This window comes from Chiloscyllium plagiosum, unplaced genomic scaffold, assembly GCF_037043375.1.
Source record: "Chiloscyllium plagiosum isolate Xiang-an unplaced genomic scaffold, Cpla_swu_hap1 HiC_scaffold_21, whole genome shotgun sequence".
Lineage (NCBI taxonomy): Eukaryota > Metazoa > Chordata > Chondrichthyes > Orectolobiformes > Hemiscylliidae > Chiloscyllium > Chiloscyllium plagiosum.
Window position 1 is genome coordinate 31,404,999 of NW_028270159.1, and position 24,670 is coordinate 31,429,668.

General features: G+C 42.0%; 1 protein-coding gene across 8 annotated transcripts in view; it reads right to left on the reverse strand.

The window, feature by feature from the left end:
* The window catches only part of LOC122564798 (regulator of G protein signaling 3), a 289,256-nt gene that overhangs the window by 196,928 nt on the left and 67,658 nt on the right, over nucleotides 1-24,670 (reverse strand). For 7 of the 8 annotated variants that reach the window (XM_043720037.2, XM_043720031.2, XM_043720035.2 and 4 more), the window contains 3 exons: nucleotides 20,299-20,367; nucleotides 16,060-16,120; nucleotides 9,244-9,334 (listed from right to left, as the gene is read on the reverse strand). In XM_043720037.2, coding sequence (XP_043575972.2) covers nucleotides 9,244-9,334; nucleotides 16,060-16,120; nucleotides 20,299-20,367 — 221 coding nt within the window. The remainder of the gene's footprint in view (nucleotides 1-9,243; nucleotides 9,335-16,059; nucleotides 16,121-20,298; nucleotides 20,368-24,670) is intronic. The other variant, XM_087998481.1, reaches the window with a different exon arrangement.

The window sequence follows — 24,670 nt, forward strand, 5'->3', positions numbered from 1 at the left end:
AGCTAGGTCAAATCTATGGGCTACATGTCTATCCAAACGTGCAAGTGTCCCTGTTGCAACCTTTCAGTGCACCTTGCAAAGCCGGTCCATGCTTCTGAAGCAGTCTGCAAGTGAACCGGAGAGGTGCTATGACAGTTGAGAGGGTTAGAAAGTCAGATGCGGTGTCTGTTGATGAGCGATAGGTAAATACATAAAAGGTGCAGCAGGTTGTACTTTATGAGATAGGTCTTCTCATCTGTTTCTGTCGCAAGTCATGCTATGGCCCACATTGCTCAGATCACTATAAAATTCTGCCCCATGTGAACAACGCATATGCAGAGACTGGGTTAGAGTAGTGCTGGAAAAGCACAGCAGTTCAGGCAGCATCCAAGGAACAGGAAAATCGACGATTCGGGCTAAGGCCTTTCATCAGGAATAGAGGCAGACTGCCTGCAGGGTGGAGAGATAAATGAGAGAATGGTGGGTGTGGGGAGAAAGTAGCATAGAGGACAATAGGGGATGATAGGTCAGAGAGGAGGGTGGGGGAAGGTAGCAAAGAGTACACAGGGTGAATGGGGGTGGGGATGAAGGTGATAGGTCAGAGAGGAGGGTGGAGTGGATAGGTCGAAAGGAAGATAGGCAGGTAGGACAAGTCATGGGGACAGTGCTGAGCTGGAAGTTTGGAGCTGGGGTGAGCTGGGGGAAGGGGAAATGAGGAAACTGGTGAAGTCCACATTGATGCCTTGGGGTTGAAATGTTCCGAGGCGGAAAATGAGGCGTTCTTTCTCCAGGCATCGGGTGGTGAAGGAGCGGCGGTGAAGGAGGCCCAGGACCTCCATGTCCTCGGTTGAGTGGATGGGGGAGTTGAAATGTTGGGCCACAGGGCGGTGTGGTTGATTAGTGTGGGTGTCCCAGAGATGTTCCCTAAAGTGCTCTGCTAGGAGGCGTCCGGTCTCCCCAATGTAGAGGCTGCATTGACTGCCTTGGCGCCACCTTGTGCTCCCACGAGGAGGTTGAGCAATTCATCAACTTCACCAACACATTCCACCCCGACCTTAAATTTATCTGGACCATCTCTGACACTTCCCTCCCCTTCCAGGACCTGTCCATCTCCATTAATGACGACCAACTTGACACTGACATTTTTTACAAACCCACCGACTCCCACAGCTACCTGGATTACACCTCTTCCCACCCTACCTCCTGCAAAAATGCTATCCCGTATTCCCAATTCCTCTGACTGCACCGTATCTGCTCCTAGGAGGACCAGTTCCACCACAAAACACACCAGATCACCACCTTCTTTAGAGACTGCAATTTCCCTTCCCACGTGGTTAAAGATGCCCTCCAACGCATCTCGTCCACATCCCGCACCTCCGCCCTCAGACCAAACCCCTCCAACCGTAACAAGGATAGAACCCTCCTGGTGCTCACCTTCCATCCTACCAACATTCACACAAATCAAATCATCCGACGACATTTCCGCTACCTCCAAACGGACCCCACCACCAGGGATATATTTCCTTCCCCACCCCTTTCCACCTTCCGCGACTACCTGGTCAGGTCCACGCCCCCCAACCTACCCTCCCATCCTGGCACCTTCCCCTGCCACCGCACGAATTGCAAAATCTGCGCACACACCTCCTCCCTCATCTCCATCCAAGGTCACAAAGGAGCCTCCCGCATCCAAAGTTTTACCTGCACATCCACCAATATCATTTATTCTATCAGTTGCTCCCGATACGGTCTCCTCCACATTGGGGAGACTGGATGCTCCCTAGCAGAGCGCTTTAGGGAACATCTCTGGGACACCCGCACTAATCAACCACACCACCCTGTGGCCCAACATTTCAACTCCCCCACCCACTCAGCCAAGGACATGGAGGTCCTGGGCTTCCTTCACCGCTGCTCCCTCACCACCCGATGCCTGGAGGAAGAACTCATGTTCCGCCTTGGAACACTTCAACCCCAGGGCATCAATGTGGACTTCAACAGTTTCCTCATTTCCCCTTCCCCCAGCTCACCCCAGTTCCAAACTTCCAGCTCAGCACTGTCCCCATAACTTGTCCGACCTGCCTATCTTCTTTTCCACCTATCCACTCCACCCTCCTCACTGACCTATCACCTCCATCCCCACCCCCATTCACCTATTGTACTCTAATGCTAACTTTCTCCCCACACCCACCCTCCTTTCATTTATCTCTCCACCCTGCAGGCACTGCCTCTATTCCTGATGAAGGGCTTTTGCCCGAAAAGTCGATTTTCCTGCTCCTTGGATGCTGCCTGAACTGCTGTGCTTTTCCAGCACCGCTCTAATCTAGAATCTGGTTTCCAGCATCTGCAGCCCTTGTTTTTAGATTAGATTAGATTACTTACAGTGTGGAAACAGGCCCTTCGGCCCAACAAGTCCACACCGACCCGCCGAAGCGCAACCCACCCATACCCCTACATTTACCCCCTACCTAACACTATGGACAATTTAGCATGGCCAATTCACCTGACCTGCACATTTTTGGACTGTGGGAGGAAACCGGAGCACCCGGAGGAAACCCACGCAGACACGGGGAGAACGTGCAAACTCCACACAGTCAGTCGCCTGAGGCGGGAATTGAACCCGGGTCGCTGGCGCTGAGAGGCAGCAGTGCTAACCACTGTGCCACCGTGCCGCCCTGTATACAGAGACTGACAAGGATAATGAACTGCCAATGCCAGAGAACAGTTATCCAATAATTAAGTACCTTGAGTAACTCAGTTACAAATAGTCATTAGTGTTTTGTTATATTTAGTGAAAAACAAGGATGTTTGTATATAATTGCATTTAATCCAAAGTTCTTCCTGGTCTGTAGTATTCATGTGCCCTCCATCATGAGGCAGACACTGGAAGAACCCATTTTACAGGCACTTCAAAAAAGGTATTGTTTCGACAAGTGCTTTCTCACAAAGACAGAACAACATACTTCCCAGTTAGAGTAATTTCTAACTTGGAGGTGGAGGTGAACTTGCATGCAGCGAAGTTCCCATAGTGTTCTCCTTGTTGTTCCAGGTGGTTCGAAAGTGTCATTGGACAAATTTTGTTGAGCTGCTACAAGTAAATTTGGAGGTACTGAACTCTGCTGCCATGGTGCGCTGGCAAGTTACTCACTGGAGAACTCCCAACGTCTGACCTTTTTTTGTAGTTTTCCCAAGCCCAAGGGCTCCAGACCCAAAATCAGGCTTACCTCCCTGCCACACTCCAAATCCAATTCCACCCAGTAAAGCCAAATCTCCTTAAAGATTCTGGCATACCCCCACACCCTCAACATTGCCACACAATATACACTATTGTTTGCCACTTTATTCTGAGCTAATTTCATATTCATCTTTCCTGCTGTCTATAACCTATGTGACTGATACCACAATCTCCAGTAACAATAAAGGAAGGTGCAGCACACACAACAGCATAAAAAAATTAAAATAACTAGTATTGCAATAGAAAAAGGATTTGCTAAGAACAGCAAATCGGAAACAAAGCTTAATATAGCTCAAAGTCAGAGATGTATAGCATGGAAACAGAGCCTTCAGTCCAACCCGTCCATGCCGACCAGATATCCCTACCCAATCTAGTCCCACCTGCCAGCACCTGGCCCATATCCCTCCAAACCCTTCCTATTCATATACCCATCCAAATGTCTCTTAAATATTGCAATTGTACCAGCCTCCACCACATCCTCTGGCAGCTCATTCCATACACGTACCACCCTCTGTGTGAAAAGGTTGCCCCTTACGTTTAGGGTGAGAGGGGAAAGATATAAAAGAGACCTATGCCCTCTAGTTCTGGACTCCCTGACCCCAGAGAAAAGGCTTTGCCTATTTTTTCCTATCCGTGCCCCTCATAATTTTGTAAACCTCTATACGGTCACCTCTCGGCCTCCGATGCTCCAAAGAAAACAGCCCCAGCCTGTTCAGCCTCTGCCTCTAGCTCAGATCCTTCAACCCTGGCAACATCCTTGTAAATCATTTCTGAATCCTTTCAAGTTTCCCAACATCTTTCCGATAGGAAGGAGAGCAGAATTGCACGCAATATTCCAACAGTGGCCTCGCCATTGTCCTATACAGCCGCAACATGACCTCCTAACTCCTGTACTCAATACTCTGACCAATAAAGGAGAGCATACCAAATGCCATCTTCACTATCCTATCTACTTGCGGCTCCACGTTCAAGGAGCTATGGACCTGCACTCCAAGGTCTCTTTGTTCAGCAACACTCCCTAGGACCTTACCATTAAGTGTATAAGTCCTGCTAAGATTTGCTTTCCCAAAATGCAGCACCTCGCATTTATCTGAATTAAACTCCAGCTGCCACTTCTCAGCCCATTGGCCCATCTGGTCCAGATCCTGTTGTAATCGGAGGTAACCTTCTTCGCTGTCCAATACACCTCCAATTTTGGTGTCATCTGCAAACTTACTAACTGTACCTCTTACGCTCGCATCCAAATCATTTATGTAAATGACAAAAAAGTAGAGGGCCCAGCACCGACCCTTGTGGCACTCCACTGGTCACAGGCCTCCAGTCTGAAAAACAACCCTCCACCACCACCCTCGGTCTTCTACCTTTGAGCCAGTTCTGTATCCAAATGGCTAGTTCTCCCTGTATTCCATGAGATCTAACCTTGCTAATCAGTCTCCCATGGGGAACCTTGTTGAACGCCTTACTGAAGTCCATATAGATCACATCTACTGCTCTGCCCTCATCAATCCTCTTTGTTACTTCTTCAAAAAACTCAGTCAAGTTTGTGAGACACGAGTTCCCACGCACAAAACCATGCTGACTATCCCGAATCAGTCCTTGCCTTTCCAAATACATGTACATCCTGTCCCTCAGGATTCCTTCCAACAACTTGCCCACCACCGAGGTCAGACTCACCGGTCTATAGTTCCCTGGCTTGTCTTTATCACCCTTCTTAAACAGTGACACCACGTTTGCCAACCTTCAGTCTTCCGGCACCTCACCTGTGACTATCGATGATACAAACATCTCAGCAAGAGGCCCAGCAATCACTTCCTAGCTTCCCACAGAGTTCTCAGGTACACCTGATCAGGTCCTGGGGATTTGTCCACCTTTAACCGTTTCAAGACATCCAGCACTTCCTCCTCTGTAATCTGAACATTTTGCAAGATGTCACCATCTATTTCCCTACAGTCTATATCTTCCATATCCTTTTCCACAGTAAATACTGATGCAAAATATTCATTTAGTATCTCCCCCATTTTCTCTGGCTCCACACAAAGGCCGCCTTGCTGATCTTTGAGGGGCCCTGTTCTCTCCCTAGTTACCCTTTTGTCTTTAATATATTTGTAAAAACCCTTTGGATTCTCCTTAATTCTATTTGCCAAAGCTATCTCATGTCCCCATTTTGCCCTCCTGATTTCCCTCTTAAGTATACTCTTACTTTCTTTATACTCTAAGGATTCACTCGATCTACCCTGACATATGCTTCCTGCTTTATCTTAACCAAACCCTCAATTTCATTCGTAATCCTGCATTCCTATACCTACCATCCTTCCCTTTCACCCTGACAGGAATATACTTTCTCTGGATTCTTGTTATCTCATTTCTGAAGGCTTCCCATTTTCCAGCCGTCCCTTTACCTGCGAACATCTGCTTCCAACCAGCTTTTGAAAGTTCTTGCCTAATACCATCAAAATTGGCCTTTCTCCAATTTAGAACTTCAACTTTTAGATCTGGTCTATCCTTTTCCATCACGATTTTAAAAATGAACAGAATTATGGTCGCTGGCCCCAAAGTGCTCCCCCACTGACACCTCAGTCACCTGCCCTGCCTTATTTCCCAAGAGTAGGTCATGTTTTGCACCTTCTCTAGTAGGTACATCCACATACTGAATCAGAAAATTGTCTTGTACACACTTAAGAAACTCCTCTCCATCTAAACCTTTTAACACTATGGCAGTCCCAGTTGATGTTTGGAAAGTTAAAATCCCCTACCATAACTACCCTATTATTCTTACAGATAGCTTAGATCTCCTTAGAAGTTTGTTTCTCAATTTCCCTCTGACTTTTGGGTGGTCTATAATACAATCCCAATAAGGTGATCATCTCTTTCTTATTTCTCAGTTCCACCCAAATAACTTCCCTGGATGTGTTTCCGGGAATATCCTCCCTCAGCACAGCTGTAATGCTATCTCTTATCAAAAATGGCACTCCCCTTCCTCTCTTGCCTCCCTTTCTATCCTTCCTGTAGCATTTGTATCCTGGAATACTAAGCTGCCAGTCCTGCACATCCCTGAGCTATGTTTCCGTAATTGCTATGATATCCCAGTCCCATGTTCCTAACCACGCCCTGAGTTCATCTGCCTTCCCTGTTAGGCCCCTTGCATTGAAATAATGCAGTTTAATTTATTTTCCTACCTTCTCCCTGCTGCCCTGACTGTTTGACTCACTTCTGTTCTCAGCTGTACCCGTCTCAGATCGATCTCTTTCCTCACCATCTCCCTGGGTCCCACCCCCCCCCCCCCCCCCACCTTCCTAGTTTAAATCTTCCCAAGCAGTTCTAGCAAACTTCCCAAGCAGTTCTAGCCAGTTTATTAGTCCCCTTCCAATTTAGGTGCAATCCGTCCTTCTTGTACAGGTCACTTCTACCCCAAAAGAGATTCCAACGATCCAAAAATGTGAATCCTTCTCCCATACACCAGCTCCTCATCTGCTCTATCCTCCTATTCTTGCCCTCACTAGCTCATAGAACTGGGAGTAATCCAGATATTACTACCCTTGAGGACATCCTTTTTAAAATTTCTCCCTACCTCTCTGTAATCGCCCTTCAGAGTCTCAACCTTTACCCTTCCAATGTTGTTGGTTCCAATGTGGACAATGACCTCCTGCTGGCCCCTCTCGCCCGTGAGAACATTCTGCACCCTCTGAGACATGCTTGATCCTGGCACCAGGGAAACAACACACCATTCTGCTTTTTCTCTGCTGGCCACAGAAACATCTGTCTGTACCTCTGACTACAGAATCCCCTAACACAATTGATCTTTTGGAAGCCGACGTACCCCTCGTTGCATTAGAGCCAGTCTCAATACCAGAAACTTGGCTGTTCATGCCACGTACCCCTGAGAATCCATCACCCCCTACATTTTCCAAAACAGCATACCTGTTTGAAATGGGTATATCCACAAAAGACTCCTGCCCTATGTGCCGACCTCTCGCACCCTTCCTGGAGTTAACCCATCTATGTGACTGTATCTGAGACTTTCCTCCCTTCCCTTAATTGCCATCCATCACATACTGTTGCTGTGGCAAATTCCTCATCGCTACTATGTGTCTCTCCAACCGATCCACTCGATCTGATTAGATTCGCATCCAACAGCATTTATGGCAGATATAATCCACAGTAACCCTTAAACTCTCTTTAAACTCCCACATCTGACAAGAAGTACATATCACTGCAAAGGCCATTTTTACTCCTTCACAATCTACAGACCCAGAAAATAACACCGTCTTATTCTTCTACAAACACTGCCCCACGTTATTAGCTATGGCTTATATTTTAAGTTTAATCAAGAGACTTATCTCCAAAAATATATAATCAAGAAAGAATCCACTATACTCACTATTGCAGCCTTTCTCTTGGACAGATTTAAAACAACAATTAACTTATCCATTTCTTGCTCCAAGATAAAGTATCACTAAGATTACTGTTGATATCTGTGGAAAGGGATGAAAGAAATCCAACACTTCTGGAAGTATTAAGGTTAAACCATTCCCATGTAGGTCACCTGTGAACTATTATTAAAAAAAACAAGAATGATTGAACTTTGTGGAATCTGCTGGAACAAGAAAGATAGGGACTGGCAGGTTTGGAAAGGTGGAAAAACGTCTCCTGATTGGGAATGTAAGCAAGCCGGGAATTTACCTAATAGAGCAGGAATTTAATCAATGTTCAAAATTTGACCACTGGCATGCAATTTATATCTAATTTGCTTAACTTAATGAAGCTTTTCAGATTAAATGAAACTGACACGAGTTCTCTTATGACTTCAATAGTCTGCTTTTCGAATGCTGCCAACTAAAATGTGACTTACCTGTCTTACAGAGAGCTCTTTTAACTAGCATGGAATTACATTGTCTCTGGAGAGAGCTGTGTTCTAACTTGATAATCTGAGAAGTAGGGCGGAGAGTGAGGTAGGAGGTGACTAGGCCAAAAGTATTGATTCTAAAAACTAAAAAGGGTGGTGCAAAGCCTTAAGGCAGAAAAACTACTTATTAAAGTAGCATTACATATCCCAAAGGCAAGAGCACTTCAAGGCCACCTTGCAAAAAGGGAAATGGTGCTGCATACTGGGAATCATTCACCAGTACTGCTTCACCCTCAATTACTGGAGGAGATCAGCATTACACAGGAACCAGTGCAGGCAGCCCAGGAATAGCAACAGTAGGAACACAAAAACAGACCTGGCAGTAAGACAGATGTAGGCCCCGGAATATCAGAGTTTTCAGGCTCAGGATGAAATACCTATAAATGTTGGAGAGACAGTGCCTGTTGAGACTAACTTCTTCAAAGCAACCATGACAGAATTATGACCGTACAGCAGGATAACCTGCATCCATGAAGATCCACTATGCCAGTTATACGAAATTACTGCAGCTCTCAACTTCTATGCAGTCTATTCTTTTCTGGAATCAATAAGTGACAGTTGCGGCATCTCCCAAGCAACCATTCCTGCCTAGGTAATGGAGGAGACAAATTCACTATCAGGAAGCTGGAGAACTCAAAATTGCAAAAGTTATGTATGTATTTGCACTTGTATAAAGAGAAATATATCGTAACCATCCAACAACATTTATTAATAGAAAACGATTCTATTCCAGTGATGGACAACTAATCAATGATCACAGTAAGCAAATTGTACAAGTGTGTATTTGCTATTGCAGTCGTGGGCACAATGTTGGTCCACATGTGTTGTTTTCCTGTAGACGTTGGTTTGAAGTTCCCCATTGGCTGTTCGCTCTACTGTGACATCTGGGAATGGCAGTTTGTTGATATCACCACAGGAAATGACATCACTCACCCAAGGAAACCCAACGTATAAACAGAAAGTAGGAAACATAAGCAGTGCTTCGTCTGGAGGCTCACTGAAGAGGTTACCCAATAATGGTGACAAAACATCCGAAAAATGAACCTTCCATCTCAACGAACAAACTTACATCCACTAAAATGAAAATGTCATACATGGCATTGAAAACAATCGCAAACCATATAAGTTATACCTCTAACTGGTTTGAGGCGACGTGTGGCCACTTTCAAATGTTTTGTCCTGCCTAGATCCTCTCCAAGTAGATAATACCAACCATTGACCTCCTGCAATTAATAAAAAAGATAGTGAGCCACCCAAAAATGAAAAAACTTTCTAAACATTCAAAAAAACCTTGCTATCAAAAAGCAAAACTACAAAATATCTTTACTCTGGAAACTTCAACTTGTACATATTTTTAATGCATTATTGTACAGTTTTGATGTATTTTGAAATTGATTGGCATCTAACATGAGATCCTATAACAATTCATTCAAAATGCACCCAGTATTTACTCGAAGTGGGAGGAAACACTGCAAAGACAACATAACTAAGTTTGACATGTTACCCACAATAGAAAATGCACTTTTCTCACAGAAATGTTTGGAATTTGAAGGTAGCTTACTTCTGGATCTCAAGTTAATATACAACTTGAAACCCTTTGCCAACTAATTATGCATTTATGGGCATGATTAATTCAATTCTTAAATGCTTACACTTTGACAACAGTTAAAGTCATACACGCTATATAGCAAGATGGGTATAATTGTCAAAAAGAAGCCTGTTTTCACAGACAACTCTTCTAAGTTGGTTTAGCAAAATTATCAACATCAGCTTAATAAATGACGTCTGTCCATCCGAAGGTCAGGAGTGAGCCGGTTCACTTGCAATTCTAACATTCAGCCACAAGTTCTCCAACATCGAAGCAGCCTATTCTAGGCTAAAGATTGGAAATTTATTTGTTAATGTTTGTTCCAGTTAAGTACTGTTGGTGAGTATTTTAAACAATGAAAATACCCAGCCATAACTCTTGATTAACTGCATTATTCAAACCAAGACTGTGGCTTTCAGACCAAGATGGATGCTGGCTACCAGGGTCCTGTGATGCTTTGGCAATGCCCCTACCTCTGAGCCAGAAGGTCCAGGTTTAAGCCTTATCTGCCCCAGGTGTGTCATAGCATTTCCAAATAGGTCGATTCAAAAAACAAACAAAAGTTAGCTACTCCATGATGAGTGACTGATTTCCTGGTATTTCAGAAGCCTGCCATTTACAAGATTGAAGTTAGCAGTCTGACTGAACAGTCATCATTCACATCCTTCTTGGGGAAGCATAGACATTATGGTACTCTCACTGGATTATTAATCCAGGGCCTAAGGCTCTCGTGTTCTGGAGACGTGGCTTTGTATCACACCATGGCAGATGGTGAAACTTGAATTCAGTACAAGTCTGGAAATGAAAAGTTAATCGAATAGCAATCTGTCGATTGTCATAACAATCAGCTTGTTCACCAAAATCAAGGGAAGGAAATCTGCAATCCTTACCTGGTCTGATCTACATGATTCCACAGTAATGTAGTTAACTCTTAGATGTCCTCTGAGTTGGTCGAGTAAGCCACTCAGTTCTAGAGTGATTAGCAATAAATGCTAGCCAAGCCAGCAACACCAAATCCTACAAATGATCTTCTTAAAAATGGTCCTTACAAGTTGCATTAACTCAAGAGGGAATAATAAGGGGTGTGAAGAAAATCTTTTCACCAACAGGATAGTGGGAATCTAGAACTATCTGCTTGTAAGACTGTTACATGCAGAAATCCTCATTACATTTTAGTAGTATTTAGATGTCCTTTTGTGGTACCAAAGCAAACAAGGCTAACGGCCAAATGTTGGAAAATGGGATTAGAACAGCAAGGGTTTTCTTTGGCCTGCAGACAATCAATCTGCTAAAAGTCTTTTCCCTATAGCTCTCTACAACTTTAACAAGAAATTCAATCAATAGTCTACTCAGTAGGATAAATGCGAACTTTCATGATCAATGTAGTGAAGCTGCGTACAAGCTACAATTCTGCTACAGCACCTCACCAAAATTACTACTTTGACAGCATTTGTATCCAGCCTCCTGCTTGTCTACCTAGAATTTGCATCCAAAGCAAACTTTACCACTGAAGGTAAAATACAGCAATTTAACCGAATATAACTAGGTTACTACTAGACAAGGCAGATCCTAGAATTAAAATTGGCTACAGATCATATTTTGTTCTAATTTAATGTGGCGGTCTTTCACTGAAACAGTGTGCCAGATTGCAGTTTTGGTTTTAACAATAAAACAGAAGCTTATTATCTAAAAGAATTAAAATAAAACAATCTAGATACAGAGTTTACAAGATTTCAAACATTCAGCAAAATAAGTACCATCTACTCCTCAACACCATCACTTTACAGTTGCTGTAGGTTGACTTAACTGCTTTTTTTCAAATTTTGGTCCTGTGAGTGGCAAATTATTTTTCTTTGACTCACACAACTTAAATGGGGGAAAGTAAGTACTGCAGATACTGGAGATCACAGTCGAAAAGTGTGGTGCTGGAAAGCATAGCCAGTCAGGCAGCATCTGAGGAACAAGAGTCAACATTTCGAGCATAAGCTCTTCATCAGAAATGTAGAGGGGCGCAAGAGGGCTGAGAGATAAATAGAAGGGGGATGGAGTTTGGGGAGGTAGCTGGGAATAGGTAGATGAAAGTGATGGGTAATGGTGATAGAACAGAGAGGAGGGTGGAGCAGATAGGTAGGAAGGAAGACGGACAAGTAGGACAAGAGGGCGGTGCCGAGTTGGAGGGTTGGATCCAGGAAAAGGTGGGGGAAGGGGAGAGTAGGAAACTAGTGAAATCAACATTGATCATGTGTGGTTGGAGGGTCCCACGGTGGAAGCTAAGGCATTCTTCCTCCAGGCATCGGATGGCTAGAATTTAGCAGTGGAGGGGGCCCAGGACTTGCTCGTACTTGAGGGAGCTGAAGAATTCGACTACAGGGAGGAAGGTTGTTTAGTACGTGTCCCAGAGAGGTTCTCTGAAATGTTCTGCAAGTTGAGATACTGTCTCCCCAATGTACAGGGGAACCACAGAGAGCACAGCCAAACACTTCAACTGGCAAGATCCTGCTGACACTAAGATAATGGATGAATGGAAACCTTGCAACAATCACAAGACAAGAATGTTCCCTCCCAGTTAGGAACGCATCAGTGGTCAAGGCTCTTCAGCCTCCAATCTTTGGCTAAGCTTCCTCCAATGTGGCCTTCGAGACGTACAACAGCGCAGCACTGCAGAGCAGAAACCAATATTCAGGTTCCATACCCATGTAGATGGCCTCAACCGTGATCTTGGATTCATGGTGCACTACATGTGACTCCACCACATTTCTCATTGTCTATGAATGTTAAGTGACATACAATCCTGGTTGAAATAGCAAAATGGAATCTTGGTATAATGATAATGGAAAATATGACAGTGATTAATTCATTACTATCCTTGGTATTGGTCAGGTGCTTCTGACATCTAATTCATTTGTTGATAAGGTTATTAAGGTGTTATGTAAATCTTATTCAACAGAAGATCTCATTACGTTGGAGGTGATTTATTTTATATTGCTCTTCATGTTACTACACACTTCTGGAGCAGATATGACTTGAATCCAGGTCTTGTAGCTCAGACATAGTACTTCAAGAGCCCCTTAGAGCTGATTTATCAGCAAAAATAGAGTATAAGCCAAACATGAGGAAATAAATTAGATAAGAACACAGGGAGCACTGTTTGGGACTCAACAATCTCTATTAATGACTTGGACGAAGAAATGTAGTGTATTGTAGCCTTATTTACTGATGGTACAAGGTAAGAAAGCAAGCTGTAATGGAGCATAAAAAAGATATAGATAGGTTATCTAATTCAACAGGAAGATTAGAAAAGTAAATTATTATTTAAATTGACAGAGATTGCTAGATGCTGGGTGTCCTGGTAGGCCAATTACAAAAGGTAAGTGTGTAGATACAGCAACCAAATCAGACAGATAAAATAAATGGGCCTTTATTGCAAGGGAGATTAAGCAGGGTACTGCTAAAACCACACCTGGATTATTGTGGTCTCCTTCCTTCAGAATATATACATTTGCAGAAAAGACTTATTAGACTTATTACTGGGATAAAGGGGCTACCTTATCAGAAAAGATTGAGAATGAGGGATCTATACTGAATGACGTTTATAAGAATGACAGGTGGTTTTATTGAAACACGCAAGATTCCTAGGGTCTGTGGGATAGGTGAGGGGTTAGAAAGTCATGGAGACGTACAGTACGGAAACAGACCCTTCACTCCAAGTCGTCCATGCCAACTAAATATCCTAAATTAATCTAGTCCCATTTGCCAGCACTTGGCCCACATCCCTCTAAACCATTCCTATTCATATACCCATCCAGATGCCTTTTACATGTTGTGATTGTACTAGCCTCCACCACTTCCTCTGGCAGCTCATTCCAAACATGCACCACCCTTTGCCCAAAAAGGTGGCCCCTTAGGTCCCTTGAAAATTTTCCCTTCTCACCCTAAACCCTCTAGTTCTGGACTCCCCCATCCAGGGAAAAGACGTTGCCTGTTTATCCTATCCATGCCCCTCATGATATTATAAATCTCTATAAGGTCACCCTTCAGCCTCCAACACTCCAGGAAAAACAGCCACAGACTATTCAGCCTCTCCCTGTAGCTCAAACCCTCCAACCCTGACAATATCTTTGTAAATCTTTGCTGAATCATTTCTGGAATGAGGGGCTTAGTATTAAAATAAAAGGTCTCCTTGAGAGTTAAGGTGACATTTTGTTTCTCAGGTTTATTAGCCTTTGGAATTCTCCCTCACATATAGCAGTCGGGGCTGAGTCATTGAATTTATTGAAGTCTGACATAGGCAGATGTTTGACCCATGAGAGAACTAGGGGTCACAGGGGCAGACAGGACAGTAAAGTTAAATCTACAAGAGATCAATCAAGATTTTATTGAATGGCAAAAGAGATTCAATGGCAAAAATGGTCTATTTCTGCTCCTATTTCGTGGAATCTTTTCACACAAAATCTGCCAATCATTAAAATGGGAGGATATCCAAAATATTTTTCACACTTTTAACAAAAAGACAACGGAAAATCCTGCCTCAATTCTGCCATTACCTTTAAATAGTGAAATAGAGACGTACAGCATGGAAACAGACTCTTCAGCCCAACTCGTCCATGTCGACCAGATATCCCAATCCAATCTAATCCCACTTGACAGCATCTTGCTCATATCACTCCAAACCCTTCCTATTCACATACCCATCCAGATGCCTTTTAAATGTTGCAATTGTACTAGCCTCTACCACTTCCTCTGGCAGCTCATTGCATACATGTACCACTCTCTGCATGAAAAAGTTGCCCCATAGGTCTCTTTGATATCTTTCCTCTCTCACCCTAAACCTATTCCCTCTAGTTCTGAACTCCCCCACCCCAGGGAAAAGACTTTGTCTATTTATCCTATCCATGCACCTCAGGATTTTATAAACCTTTATAACGTCACCCCTCAGTCTCCGACATTCAAGGGAAAACAGCACTAGCCTAACTGTGTGTGGAGTTTGCACATTCTCCCCGTGTTCACGTGGGTTTCCTCCGGCTGCTCTGGTTTCCTCCCACAATGCAAAGATGTGCAGGTCAGGTGAATTAGCCATGCTAAATTGCCCATAGCGTTAGGTGCATTAGTCAGAGGGAGGTGGGTCTGGTGGGTTGCTCTTCGAAGGGTCAGTGTGGACTGGTTGAGCCAAAGGGCCTGTTTCCACACTGAAGGGAATATAATCTAAAAAAAAATTCAACGTCACCCCACAGCTCAAATCCTCCAACCCTGGCAACATCCTTGTAAATCTTTTCTCTTTAAAGTTCCACAACATCTTTCCAATAGGAAGGAGACCAGAATTGCACACAATATTCCAGCAGTGGCCTAACCAATGTCCTGTACAGCCGCAACATGACCTCCTGTAGTCAATACTCTGACCAATAAAGGAAAGCATACCAAGCTTTCTTCACTATCCTATCTACCTACGACTCCACTTTCAAGGAGCTATGAACCTGCACTCCAAGGTCTCTTTGTTCAGTAACATTTCCTAGGATCTTACCATTGAGTGTACAAGTTTTGCTAAGATTTGCTTTCCCAAAACGCAGCATCTCACATTTACCTCAATTAAACTCCATCTGCCAATTCTCGGCCCACTGACCCATCTGATCAAGATCATGTTGTAATCGGAAGTAACCTTCTTTGCTGTCCACTACACCTGCAATTTTGGTGTCATCAGCAAACGTATTAACTATACCTCTTATGCTCACATCCAAATCATTTATATATTAATGACAAAAAGTAGAGGACCCAGCACTGATCCTTGTAGCACCCCATTGGTCAGAGGCCTCCAGTCTGAAAAACAATCCTTCACCACCACCCTGTCTTCTACCTTTAAGCCAGTTCTGTATCCAAATGGCAAGATCTCCGTGTATTCCGAGTGATCTAACCTTGCTAACCAGTCTCACATGGGGAACCTTGTCAAACACCTTACTGAAGTCCATATAGATCACATTTATTGCTTTGCTCTCATCAATCCTCTTTGTTACTTCTTAGAACAACTTAACCAAGTTTATGAGACATGATTTCCCACGCATAAAGCCATGTTGACTATCCCTAATTAGTCCTTGCCTTTCCAAATAAATGTACATCCTGTCCCTCAGGATTCCCTCCAACAATGTGCCCATTACCAACGTCAGGCTCACTGGTCTAAAGTTCCCTGGTTATCCTTACCACCTTTCTCAAACAGTGGCACCACATTAGCCAAACTCCAGTCTTCCGGCATTTTTAGTTTGTACAGTTGTCAAGTGCAGCTTTATTGTTTGTACTCTTTAACTTGTTAGTGAGTACAGGATATCAAATTATACAAAAAGACACATTTCTAATTTTGTACTAATTACTTGCCTTATCCAATGCAAGCAGTGACTTTACTCCAAAGCTCATACATCCAAGTAGCTCGGTGCATCTGTAAATTATTTAAGAAAATTCTGTAATTTAAACATCAATGAAACATTGTGAAATATTTTGAGTAAATAAAGCAGCCTTCACTCTATTGAGCTTGGTTTGTAAATGCACAGCTGTTCTCTGCATATTTTAATTCAGCAGTTGATTATATTTTCTGTATTTTCAAAGTTTAGTAAATTATAGCAGAACAGGTTTCTAGTTTGCCAAAAATAAGTAGGTTGGTTGTGTCAATTTCCATTACCAACCTAACTAACATAATGGTAACAAGGGTTCTGGCCTTAGGAAATATAATAAGTGGGCATTTGGTGGGGCTAGAATCAACCACATGTTGCAGAATTGATTTACATGCACAGCAGAACATTTGTTTACTTAAATAATGTCTTTGTACTGTGACAGAAAGCTCAAACTCCTCAAAGTTAAGGCTGAAGACATAAATATGTCCAAAATGAAGCCAGCTTAATTAATTAAAAGGCATTCCTCCATATAATGAGAAAGTCCCATAAGAGTGGGACAGCAATAGTTGCAGATAACAATGGCTCAGTGTCATCACAACCACTTCTCTGTGTAGCTGCAGCTGCACAATCTTCCCACAATTCTTTTCAGCAAGAAACTGTATTTTAATTCACAGCATCTTAATGCCACTAAATATTTAGTAATTTTTTTCAGAGTAGATAAGCTACAAGAGGCAAGATTAAGTTTGGGAAAGCAGTAGTGACAAGAGATTTCATGATTAAGTAGATAGACTGATGTTTCCGTGACCACAGGTGTAAATTCAGGATGGAATGGCACAGCAAAGGGTATTGAACAGATTTATGAGAGTGGCTATAGGGAAGACAGGCTTTAGCTATGTATATAGTTTGGAGAAGTTGAGGTTGTTCTTCTTCAAGAAAAGAAGACTGAGGTAAGAGTTCTTAGAGATGTTTCAAATCATGAGTGTTACAGGTAAATGAAGATTAACAATTACCATGACCTGAATTATCAGAATATCAAATAATCAAGTAAAAATGAATGGCAATATATATTTTTAATTAATATAAAAATTAATATTAATATAGATATATTTTTATGTAGCCAATGATTAGGATTTGGAGTGCACTGCTGCAGAGTGTGGCTAAGCAAAAAATAGATTCAATTATAAATATCAAAAGGGAACTCAGTACAGTAAGCACCTGAAAATAGAACAAAGCCTCAGGACTAAGTCAGGGTAAGGAATGATACTAATGCTGTTGATCTTGCAGAGAGTATAATGAGTAGCATGATCTTGCAAAGAGGAGTTAAAAGACTTTCACCTGTGCTGTAACCATCCTATTATTCTAAGTGGAGCCAACCAAACCTTCAAAAGAATACAATGGATCATAGGAGAATACTTGATTACTTACCCTCTATGCCTTACTATAAACAACTAGATTACACTGGCAATCATACTTTCTTATAGTCTTCCTACAAGTAACTAAATAAAAACTTCAATCATTTAAATATTCAGTAGCTACAATCTGTTAATATCCCATAGGGTCTACTTATTGTATTCGGAATTTCACTGCATCTCACGCTAAGCAAAAACAATTAAAAATATCTTCAAGGACGTGCCAGCCAAAGTACAAAATCAAGAGCAATTTGACAGTGTTATGGCCTAGACCAAACCCCCTTCAAATATATCAAGGAGATAGCCTGGACCCTAACTTTTTTCTTTAAAGGCAATTTTAAGGTGCTGTGTTCCAGATGTAATTCGATTGGTCATGCTACTTGGTTTTAAGCAAACCACACTTTATTCTTACATCCAGTTAAAATACAAACAAAGCAAAGAAGAATTGGCATGACTTTAACTCTATTGGAAAATTTAAATAATTTATTATTCTGTTAACAACTAAACAGCAACTGTTCCTGCATATTAACATACCATAAACACACCGTTGGCAAAGGTAAATTCAGTAAAGTAGATTGTCTCACATGCAATGTTTCTCCAGTCCAGAAAAGAACACTAAGATGCCACTTTTTGCTGTGGCCAAGAGAGATGTATAACAGCTTCCACAGCCAACCTCAAAACCCCAACTCAAAGCTAAACTAAAATCCTGGTTCTGTGGGAATCTGACTCCACCCATTCATGCTGCTTCTCTTGTTCTAACTTTAAAAAATCTCTGGCCCTTACAAACTGTTTGCTTCATTGGCTTGGCAGAGACAACTCTGCGCCTCTGGCTCAAAATGTTTATTCAATAAACGAAAACAGGACAAAACATGTTTCTCAACAGGCACAGAATCCAAGAGTAGAATTTTTCCATGTGGCTAATTGTCAACTTAAGGGAGCTTCATGGAGGGTTGCTTTCTGCAAGCTCCTTAAGTTTTTCTCACAATTCTACAATACTCACCTCAAAGCTACCTAGAGTTCACACAATGCCTTAGTTAAAGGCTAGCTGTTTACCAATTCAAATACTTCAAGCCAAGAAAAGCCCTTCAAGGGCAGTCAATAGAGTTATGCCAACAGGAATCTGGACGCGCTGGAAGAATGGCTGTATCTTTTCCTCAGAACCACCAGAAGAGTCCACTGCATGACACCTTGCCAAACCGGTCTGAAGTTGCCACCCAAGTTGAGGACCTGTCCATTGACTGGAGTAACGCTCAGAAATGCAGGAAGTTAGTGACCCTCTGCACTCAGCAAGGGTGAGTGCCACTACCTTCTCTCTACTACCCAAACTCACCATATCTACCCACTGCACACACTTCTCACACTAGCTCATGCTCCACCACTCCCATGTTGTATGCAACATTTCACCTCACTCATGCTCTCCCACACCAGCCTACTAAATCTTCCTAAACACTGTGGTATTTACTTAGTCAGCACACCTCACCACCTTTCTCCAACTGTACCAACAATAACAGCTGCACCAGTCAGTCACTTTCATATCTCTCAATCCCTGCCGTAATCTCATAATAAGAGAAGACATTCTACAATACGGCAAAGAGGACAAAGTATGGTGGAGTACTTGACATTCATCCGCTCACGGTCTCTGGGGAAAGAATCCTTGACTTAGCAAAAGAGTACCATGATTGCTTGTGACAATGGCGAGAGATCCCTTGTCAAGTGTTGCAATGTTCTAGCATTAAAAACAGCTTTCATCATAACATTTTGCTTTCAATCTCTTCCCCAATGAACTTAGAATTGGAGTATACATACGAATGCCGCATTTAAAAATAATCAAGAGCACATCTTTATGTTTTAAACAAGTTAGTATATGACACTATTGCTGAAAGCTCAAATAAAGTGGTAAAATCATATGCTTAAGTACAAATAAAAATATACAAATTAAGAAAAGATAAATGTATGAAGCTGGTAGTGAAATCAGTTTCTCTCAATTTGTGACTCAACTTGCTCAAGACCTTCTTCCTGAAGTCAAAAGGTGAAACCTGAAGCCAGACTCAGCAGCTATGGTGGCTTCTGGAGTCAAATCATCGAATGCTGCTCTGACAGCTGGACCAAGCTGAACAGATACGAATAATGAGTGAAGGCTCCATTGTTTGATTTCCATGACAGTGCTGATTATGGCTCTTGGTGGCCTGGTTCACTACAATATTACTTTAATTGGTTTGCCTTGGGTGCCTCCCTTAACGTTCCTATTATTAGCAGGTTTTATTTCAAATTGTATTCTTATGGATTTCATTCTCCTCTAAATGGCTGTCAATCAGTACCTATTATAATTAAAAGTTCATCAGAAACTTCAGTTTGCTGAAGAGTAATGGGGCTTGAAACATTAACTCTGCTTTCTCCCAAAGATGCTGCCAGATCTGCTGAGTTCCACTGATTTCTCGATTTTAAAGACAGGTTCGTTTTCTTAACTACATGCAAAACATTATATGGTTCTAACCTTAAACAGTATAAAATATTAATTTTAAAGGTTCCACAAATAGTAAATAAGAAAAACAATCAGCGATTTCTTTTTAATTATCGTTGATCAAGGAATGTATGTTGAGCAGATCACCAGGAAGATTTCTTTTATGGAAAACTCTAGAAATCTCTGGTAAATAATGAGGAAGGTGTTCTTTTGGAATACTATTGTAGCAAGTTAGAGATTATAGTTATCTTGATAGCATATGTAAAATTTGTAACTGAGAGATGCTCATGCTTTTTTTCAAAGAGATTATACCATAACAGTCAGGTCACAAGTTTATTGCAAGGATCAGTATTACCTTGAATTCCTGTCCCTGTTCCAAACTGTGACAAGAAGTCTCTTTTGTTCATCTGCTTCCTGCAAAGAACTGCAAAGTAAGAACAATTTTAAAATTTCACAACTCTTTCGCTTGAAGTTTTGGCACTATTTTCTAAATAATTAACTTGATTCAGCAAAAACACTCTCATCCAAAATCAAAAAGTCAAGAAATCAAGTACCACTCCAGGGACTGCCGATATTTCAAGCGATTGCTGACAGTATTATCCCTAGTTGGAGTTATTGTCTTCTCAATATTAAAGAGAAACAGAAAATAGAAGATTTATTCTTCAGGAAAGAAGATCTTTAACAGGCTGTTTGTCAGAATTCTGGAGGGGAAAGGAGAGGAAAACTTAAGCACCAGCAGAAAGCAGGCACAAGTATCACAGTGCACAAGAAATCTGCAAAAGAAAAACAACTGAATCCATGCTGACTTCTTATAAAGGATTTCTTATGCAGTCAACCCAAGCTGAACAGTTCACTGGCTTGGTGCATCAGCAGGATCCCCAAAATCACAAGCATCTAGTAGCAGATAAAGCCAGATTGCCCATCTTCCAGAATTCTGACAAATACTTACTCGTTGGAGGGGGTGTTCACAATAGAACAGAGATTACTAAAAGGGTCAAGAATCTAACTTCACGCATAGCAGAGAAGGGGACAACAAGCAGAATCATGGGGTGACTTCAATATGCAGGTACAGGAAAAATCAGATTGGTAGCAGATCCCAACAAAGGGAATTCGTATCTTCATCAGGAGGATACACAGCACTTAAGATGTCACATAGAAGGTTTGCAAAAAAAAAATCCACTGGCTCAGCAAACCGACCAACAATTTCGACAATAACCCAAGCTACAGATCTTCACAAAAAGCTTAAGCATTAGCAGTCTTTCAAGAATCAGTGGAGTTTAAAAGATCAGAAAATTGTTAAAGTAGTGAGGGAGGCAGAAAGTATAGAGAAGCTATAGGAAAGATGGGAAACTATAAGCCAGTTAGCTTAACGTGAGTCATTGGCAAGATTTTATTATCCATTATTAAGGATGAAATTGCAAAGTTCTTGAAAGCATGTGGTAAACTAGAGCTGAGTCAGCACAGTTTCATTCAGGAGAAATCTTGTCTGACAAATCTGTCAGAATTCATTGAGGAGGTAATGAGTAAGCTGACAAATAAAAGCCAGTCATTGTGATTTATTGGATTTCCCAGAAGGCTTTTGGCAAGCTGCTGCAAAGAAGGGTGCTTAGTAAGATAAGAGAACTTAGGGACAAGGTATTGGCATGAATAGAGGACCAGCTGATCAGTAGAAGGCATAGAGTGGGAGTAAAATTTGTCTTTTTCAGGATGGCAGCCAGTGACTAGTGATGTTCCACAGGGGTCAACTTGGAATCACAAGTATTCACATTTCCATTAACAATTTGTAGGAAAGAACAGAGGACATTGTTGCTAAGTTTGCAGGTGAGATAAAGACAGGCAGATGACAGGCAGTGTTGAGGAAGTGTGGAGGCCGCAGGAGGACTTGGACAGGCTAAAACAGTAAGTAAAAGAAGTGGCAAATGGAATACAAAACCGGAAAGCGAGAGGTTCTGCACTTTGCTAGGAATATCATATCAGCCATGACTGAATGGTAGTGTACTTTTGATGGGCTAACTGACCTGATGCTGCTCCTATATCTCAAGGTCTTTTGTGACGCCATTTGTGACTAACTCACAGACTGGAACTACAGATAGCTTAGGTTATAATAGCTCCATGAAGAAGCTTAACCATACCCAGCTTTAAGTAATCTCTTCAGTAGGGGATTGGGTCTGGGTGGGTTACTCTTCGGAAGGTCAGTGTGGACTTGTTGGACTGAGGGACCTGTTTCCACACTGTAGGGATTCTAATTTCAAATTTCAATGTCCACTCCTGCCTCTCTTTCATAACCTAAAATATCTCTTGCAATCTTCTTTTATATTACTACCTAGCTTACCCTCATATTTCATCACCTGCCCCTTTTTTTAAAAAATGTTGTCCTCGGCTGGTTTTTGAAGGTTACACAAACCTCTAGCTTCCCACTAATCTTCACCACATTGTGTCCATTTTCTTTTATGCAGCCCCTGATTTCCCATTAGTCACGGTTGCTTTGCTCTCCCTTAGTATGCATCAGATTGATGCTTCCAACAGGATCGAGTTATGAACAGTAATGGAAAAAAAGCAAAATAAGTGAAACAGGAGGCTCCACATACACCCCCATCCCCAATGATGGGGGAATCCACCCACTATCATAAATAGCTTTACATAGAGATGAGGAAGGACACTACTTCGACTGGGCCAACACATCTATCCTAGGACAAGCCAAACAGAGACACGCCTGAGAATTCAAAGAAGCATGGCATTCCAACCAGAACTCTAACAAACACCAACTTGGACTCCATTTACCATCCTCTAAGAAAAAGAGCAGGAAATGACACCACCAAGGAAACCTAATTACACAAACAGGAAGTGGGTCATAACACCAGTGCTTCATCGGAGGTTCACTGATGATGTTACCTCGAATGGTGATGACATGTCTAAAAATGAAGCTTCCAGCTCAACGAGCAAACTTACTTCCAGAACCTCAACTTGAGCTACAAGTCTTGTCAACTCGCTAATATCTGTGGAAAATTAAAAAGCTAAAGCTATTGCAACTGTCTCAAGCAAAGGAGATGAATGAATAATTGAATCTGCCAGAGGACTCCAGTGTCACAGATGGCAGTGTTCAGTCAACTCAATTCAATCCTTGCAAAAATCAATAAAAGGTAAAAGGCACTCAATACTCAAACTACGTGACCTGACAGCATTCTCACTTGAGCTCCAAAATGGATACATCCCTACCTAGGTTGTTCCAGTAAACTCACAATACTGGCCTCAACATGACAATTGGAAAACAGTAGTCACCAGACTCAAAACATTAACTCTGCTTTCTCTCCAAAGACGTTGCCAGACCTGCTGAGTTTAAACAGCAATTTGTGATTTTATTTTACAACTGTCCACTGTTTGGAATCATTCCTAGCACAAGAGAATACAGTTTTAGCTGCTGGAGGTCAATAATCTCAGCCTCAGAACATCACTGCAAGGGTGCCTCAGGGTAGGGGTGGAAATGTGTTGCTGGAAAAGCGCAGGTCAGGCAGCATCTAGGGAACAGGAGAATCGACGTTTCGGGCATTAGCCCTTCTTCAGGAATGGGATGACCTGGGGGGTGCAGTGAGAGAGGGACTCACTGAAACCTTTGTAGAGGGAGAAAGAGAGCTTCTTCAAGGAAGGCATCCTTGTAAGAGGATTCGCAGTAGGTTGAAATCTTTGAGGAGAAAGTGAGGTCTGCAGATGCTGGAGATCAGAGATGGAAATGTGTTGCTGGAAAAGCGCAGCAGGTCAGGCAGCATCTAGGGAACAGGAGAATCGACGTTTCGGGCATTAGCCCTTCTTCAGGAAGGGCTCAGGGTAGGAAAGTGGAATTAAGGCCTAAATCAAATCAGCTATGATTTTAATTGACTTGAGGGAGAAAATGGTCACTTGCTGTGCCTTTTTATTTAAAAACAGAAAAGGTGAGACAGTACTGATATCAATTAGGATAAAAATAGATTTTAAAAATTATATTATTACAAAGGTTAACTTCCAGCTAACATTTTTAAAACTGTAGTAACATATCGCCATATCGAAACAAATAAAATTCCTGGGGCAAAGTCTAATGCGTGGCACCTGCCTCAAATTTAACTACGTCAAAACATTCTTCTTCTTTATTTAAATAAGAAGTTGCATTGTAATTCCTAAAGGATTATCACGCTAGCCGTTGTTTGCAACTAAGAGTACAAACTGAAGTGGAAATAATAAGAACATATTACACTGAATAAAACAAAGAAGAGACAAAATAGATATCGAGTTGTATCTTATTAATTCATGTGCACACATGTCAGTGGCTTCTATAAGTGGTTGGAGTATTTTGCCTCACATAGGAAGTGGCTTAATACCCATATCTACTAACAGACAATCCAGGTCTTTTCCAATATATCATTTTAGTTGCATCACACTGTAAACTTTTGCTATAAATTCTGTGTCTTATGATCTTATACTCCACAACCACCTGAAGGAGCAGCGCTTGGAAAGCTAGTGCTTCAAATAAACCTGTTGGACTATAACTTTGTATCTACTGAGACAATACCATAATTCAGATGTAACAGCACCCCCTTGTGACCAGAACTGTACAGTTAACATTTTCTCATATGTATGTTTTGAATCTCTCTGAAGATGGACTACATAAACACTTGGTGAGCCAAACATCGAGATGAATTGCTAAACTGTTTCAGATCACACTTAAGTAGTCTACTTCCTCTTATATTCCAATCACT